General features: G+C 38.7%; 1 protein-coding gene across 15 annotated transcripts in view; it reads left to right on the forward strand.

Annotated features, from left to right (window-relative positions):
* The window catches only part of CEP152 (centrosomal protein 152), a 105,600-nt gene extending 101,334 nt beyond the window's left edge, over positions 1-4,266 (forward strand). For 13 of the 15 annotated variants that reach the window (XM_072624706.1, XM_072624712.1, XM_072624708.1 and 10 more), the window contains 4 exons: positions 437-540; positions 2,180-2,336; positions 2,582-2,685; positions 2,942-4,266. In XM_072624706.1, the coding sequence (XP_072480807.1) occupies positions 437-540; positions 2,180-2,336; positions 2,582-2,685; positions 2,942-3,933 (1,357 nt within the window). In that variant the 3' untranslated portion in view covers positions 3,934-4,266. The remainder of the gene's footprint in view (positions 1-436; positions 541-2,179; positions 2,337-2,581; positions 2,686-2,941) is intronic. The other 2 variants (XM_072624704.1, XM_072624716.1) reach the window with 2 other exon arrangements.
* The last annotated feature ends 1,734 nt before the right edge of the window (positions 4,267-6,000 follow it).

The following is a 6,000-nucleotide window of genomic DNA, read 5'->3' on the forward strand; positions in this document are numbered from 1 at the left end:
TTTTGTAGCCCTTCAGGCATAGTTCCAAATCCTTCTCCAGAACAGTGGATCAGCTCACAGCTTCACCAACAATGAATTAGTGTTCTAACTCTCCCACATTTCTCCAACATTTATCATCTTCCTGTTCTGTCATGTTAGCCAGTCTGACAGGTGTGATGTGGTATCTCAGAGTTGTTTTGATTTGCGTCTCTCTAATCAATAGTGATTTAGAGCACTTTTTCATATGGTTATAGATAGCTTTAATTTCTTCCTCAAAAAACTGCCTGTTCATATCCTTTGACCATTTGTCGGTTGGGGAACATAGACTATAAACTTCTCGAATGTAGGTGCTGTTCTGTTTTTGTTTTCTTTAAATCTGTGGCATCTAGCAGAGTGTGGTGTAAGTATTTAATAAATCTGTGTTGAATTGAACTTTTAATCCTTGGTTTGTTTTTAGATCTTTTTCAGAAGGTGCTGTTGACCATAGCTGCCTGATATGCAATGGAAAGGGCTTGGAAGAACTTCGTGGACATTATATTAAAGCTGTAAAAAAAATTAAGGGTGGGTTCTTATAGAATTTATGTAGCCCAGTCTATACCAAGTTAAAACAATCAACTTAAGGTATTGTAAGACCTGATTTGGGATCAATACCTAGACATTAGAAATTTTTTTTCTAGATATTCTTTACACATTTTGAGAAGTGATAGAAAGCCGAGATTGTTCACGTACTGGAGTGAATAATCATTTGACTTTGAGTGGGGTAACATCGCAGTAGTACTTTGACTATATTACAAATTAAATAGTAAAAAGGGGAAAACCGGGACCAATTGTTAAAAGTCCAAGGGATTAGGACTGAAGAAGCAGAAATTGAATAACTGTTTGTTAGTTCCTGACATGTCTCTGTCTCTAGGTTATATCAAGATTAGAATATACTTCCTCCTTATCTCTACCTCTTAAAATCCCTTGTCTTCCTTCACAATTAAGACGAAGCACCGCTTTATACACGGAGGCTTCCCTGTTCCCTCTCCCTTCATGCTGCTCCTCACAGATTTCCTAGTATCATTTCATGGATCTTTTGTATAAACTTGTGTGTAGATGTGGTTTTCCCTGCAGAATGTAAGCTCCTTGAAGTCAGGGACAGTTTTGTTTTTGCCTTTGTATTCCACAGTGCTTAGCATATTCTTATATGCTGAGATGCTTATAATAAATGCTTGATTGTCAGGGGATTCAGGCACTGTCAAACCCCACATAATTTTAACTAAATATGATAATTCTTGTATTTTTATTCTAAATCACAGATGCTTTGAGAGTATAGGTGTTCTATAAACATGTTGGTCCTGGTAGAAGAGGTATAAGGAATTTTTTTAGACAGGATGTAGCTGTGGGCTTCACGGGCCTGGTTCACAATAACTCCCTTCCTTTTTCTAGTTCTCCTTGACTGTCCAGTCTGCTGTCCAGTTCACACATACCTTAGAATGCATTGCGTCCAACCCTCTTGTTTTACACTGTCACTAAGACCACTCAAGAAAGGTGTCAAGGGTCACAAAGCATTAGATTTGGAGCCAAAGGACATGGGCCCAGACCCCTCTTCTTCCACCTCTCCCGGTGTCAGCTTCCTTCTCTTTATATGATAGAGTTGAACCCTGAAGGTGCCTCCCTGCACTAAATGTGAGCCTGTGAATTACTTATTAGCATTTCACTGACTCTCACAGTTAAAGTTCCATCACATCCCAGCAAGGAACAAGTCTTTCTGTGCTGTCCTTCTTTTCTCTTCTGAATGTCAGTCTGTCAACATTTTTCTCCTTTTTCCAGTCTTCCTTCCTGTTGCTTAATATAGTTCATAATATGGAGTTGAAATATTTTAAATACTCACCACTGTTTTGGAATTTCTGTATCTCATATGTAGATATTTTCTTGGCTAAGGTTTTTTGAACATGACAGATTTTTTCATCAGGGAACACTCCATTTTTCTCACCACATGTGACCATCATCATTTCAAGGGAATATTGAATAGTTTTTCTTCATACCTTACCAAAAGGAAATCCTTAATATTCCGTGACACTGTTTAAAACAGCACTGTTTTAAGCTTCCCTGCTAGTCCCTTTTTAAAGAAAATAACCCTGGAATATCTCCCTTCTCCATCCAGGACATTCTATTAAAAAATAAATGCCCTGTACATTTTTTCCCTCATGCATTTTAGGTGATATGATTCGGTATATACAGGGAAGTAAACAGAGAGCAGCTGAGTTGCTAAAAGCAGAACTATTTAAAGAACGTCAAGAGACTGCTCGGAGGATGCGCAAATACTACCTGGTTTGCCTGCACCAGCTTTTGCAGGATGATGGAAGGCAAGAAGGGTGAGTCCAGAGTAAATAAGCACAATTTTGTTGCATTGAGATAACTGGAACATCATGTGATTATCCAGACATTTTTCCAAGTTACAAAACTAAGTGTTTTCACATAACGTTTGGGGTGAAAGAAACTTATGACTGTGTTGCTCTAAAAACTGCCTTAGGGGAATTGGATAACAGAAAGCCTAGGGGTAGAGAAACTCATTTTTCCTCTGAACTACATTGATTTAATATTCTGAAATTCCCAATAGGGCTGAGAAAAAGATCATGAATGCTGCTAGCAAGCTTGCTACAATGGCTAAAGTGCTGGAAACGCCTATTAGGAATAGAACCCAGACCAACAATTCACCACCAGGTATGTGAAAAAATGAATCACTTCAATAGTTTTTTTTTCCTACCCTTCCCACTCCTTTAGAGATTTAGTTTCTGCCTTATAAAACAAGGGCAGAGGGAAGGGCAAGTTTATTCGCAGTTTTTAACTGGTCATTTATAAACACAACCTAAGAATTTCTAGCTTTGGTGAGTAAAGTTTTCTAAAATACTTGGAAGGATTGTTTTTGTTTTTAACGTTTCCTCTAATATTCAATTTTTTTTCCCCTTGTACTTGTTAGCAGTGCCTCAGTCGTCTGAGCTACTCCCTGGAATTGAACGATCAAAAAGAAATTACATGAATCAGAATAGGGGAAGCCATATGGAAAACAAATCAAGTGGCAGGGATATCCCCACGGCAGGCGGTGAGCAAGTCCTTCAGAAGCGTCTGCCTTGTAACTTACGGCGGCGGTTAGAAGATACAGAACACATGCAAACAAAGCATGTGGCTTTCAGAGAAGCGTCTTCAGGAGTCCCGAGCAGCGTGGCTGCATGCACACAGACACAGCAAGGCGATTTGCCGAGAAATGCGCATCCTGAGTCTGTTTGTAGCGAAGGTGAAAAAAACAAAGCTGGTGCTCACGTGCAGTCTGAAAACACACACAGATCTCCCCAGACTCCAGGCCTTTCTGACTCAGGGTCCAGTCACGTAACATTTCAGGGTCTGAAAAAAAAACGCATTTTAAAAGAACATAGATATAGTACGCAGACTGAGTGTTGTCAGCAGATCATAGCTGGGAAAAGTCCTAATTTTGATATTCAGGAAACCCCAGTAAAGGATGAAGAAGGTCCCAGTGACTCCCTCGACTGGAGCTCAAAAAGTGTAAGTCCTGAAGCCCTACCTAGCAGTAACGACGCATCATTTTTATTTCCTTTGCAACCAGGGATCCTGGATAAACAAATAGAATCGGTTTCCTTCATGCAGTTTCCAACACATACTTGCCTTTCTGACACAGAGGAAAAAACCAATAAACTTTGTAGACAATTTTTATGTCAAAATGACCACGTTCCTGTTGTCAAAAAAGAAGACAAACCAACACAGACAGAGCAGGTAAACAAGCCTCCTGGGCGCGCATCTCATCCCAGCTCCGATGTACTGAAATCAGACTTCAGGAAACTGAACAGTGCAGCTCATTCGGTAGCATATCATCGGCATTCAAGAAAATTGTTCATGGCTCCCCAAACTAGCCAGCAGGACAGTGGCTTTGACAGCCCAATGGCCAACCTAGATTAATTGTTCTTGTACAGTGTTTAAGAAGATGCACTAATATATTTAGAAGAGAACTGAAAGGGAAATTTGTATTGAAAAAAACGTGAGCTCTGTCTATTTTGAGATGTTTTAAGAACATCTGACTGACTGTTACACGAGTAAAGTAATCTCATAAAATTACTTGAAATATTTATGTTGCCTTAATCTTCCAGATTTTATGGTTGTGTATATTTTGGTCTTTTTTATGTCGTGTTTATTTTTGATTGCTTAAACAGAATCTATTTTTATACCTACAAATTAGTTTGCTGTGCAGTGTTAAATTATTATATATTTAAATAAAACAATATATGGCCCCTATTAGAATTGTTATAAATTATTTTGTAATTCATACTGTAATAGAAATGTTTAGCATCATGGTTGAAAGTTTTCTTGAAGAGTCTAATGTAAACTTAATCATTTGTAAATAGGGGAGACAAAATTTAATTTTAATACTGATGGAACTTCTACATGGTTACGTACTTGCTGTGGGAATACAGTTTTCCTTGGAAAATGTAAACTCAAAAATGTTATTTTTCTCTCAAGTAGGAAAGGGTTTTTTTTTCCCCAAGCATGTCCTACATATGTCACAAAGTACAATTTTTTATTGGTTTTACTATCTAAAGTGTCACTTAAATTTTCAAGTTGATATTTACACAATGTCACAACCCACAGAAAAGGAATTTTCTGTGTCTTTGCTTCATTTACTTTCTCCTCTCAGGATGATTTGTGTGCAAGTCAATATTCTTTCATTAGGTGTTCGTCATATTTATTAGAGCTTAATGGATTGTGTTCTGCTTTTTTGTGTGTGTGAACCAGTTAATTTTATTCTGTTTCTTTATAAAAGCTATAGAGTTCATTCATGCCATGAATTGAGAATGACAACTTTAAAGTGAGGAAACGTCATACAAATAAATAATCACCTAAATGATATTATACCCAAGTGAATCTCTTTAAAAGTTAAAAATTGTAGATTCATGCAGATCAGGCTTTTAGCAGCATCGCTGTGACCATAGAAAGGGCAGGATGAGAATTGTTCCAGACTAGCCTAGTGTTTATAACTGTGGCATTCCTCAAATCACTACCAGACTGGTGGGGGCAGCTAGGTGGTACAGTAGATAGAGCACCAGTGCAGGAGTCAGGAGGACCTGAGTTCAAATCTCACCTCAGACACCTGACACTCACTAGCTGTGTGACCTTGGGCAAGTCATTTAACCCCAGTTGCCTCCTCCTGGGTCATCTCCAGTCATCCTGACGAATATCTGGTCACTGGATTCAGATGGCTCTGGAGGACAAGTGAGACTGGTGACCTGCACAGCCCTCCCTCACTCAAAACAAAGTCAAGTGCAAGTCATGTCATCATTTTTCTGATGGCATGGTCTTCTTTGGCAATGAAGGACGAACACACACACCAGGCTGGTGACCTATCTGAGGAATCTAGTTAGAAGCATGCTCTCCAAGTCGGGCCATCTTTTGGTGGATGGCCAGACCAATGGAAAACAAAGCTTAATGTTGGGTTTTGCCTCCACTTACATGAATATGAATCCATGGAAAGAGTTGTACATCCACAGTTGAGATGACCCATGTGAATGTCTAGCAGCCTGATAGGTGGCTGTCTGTGTCATAGAACTGATACAAGCAAAGTAGTCCAGAATGTGTACACACATAGCCAGATTTCTTAAATCAACATCAGAGTTATCTACATCTGACTAATAATTACAAATATTAAACCCTGAAAAGAACCATTGAAGTCTAACTCTTGGCATATAGTCAGTCATCTTTGTTAGCTGCCAGCAAAGTTAACTTTTAAAATGTTGGAAGGACTTCATCATGTCAGATGTTGAAGCCCCTATCAAAAATGTTAGAGGAAGGTGGATCCTTTGGTTTCAACTCCTTTCTTGGTGTCCTCCCTTCTTTTTCCTAATTGTTATTCACCTTCCAGGGATAAGTGTAAGGAAGCTTGAAGTTCCTATCCAACACTCAACAAAAAAATCCCATTTTTTTACTTTTTCCCTACTCTCAAGGAAGGTTTCATTCAAAACGAGCACACTTAGA

Source organism: Notamacropus eugenii, chromosome 7, assembly GCF_028372415.1.
Source record: "Notamacropus eugenii isolate mMacEug1 chromosome 7, mMacEug1.pri_v2, whole genome shotgun sequence".
Classification (NCBI taxonomy): Eukaryota; Metazoa; Chordata; class Mammalia; order Diprotodontia; family Macropodidae; genus Notamacropus; species Notamacropus eugenii.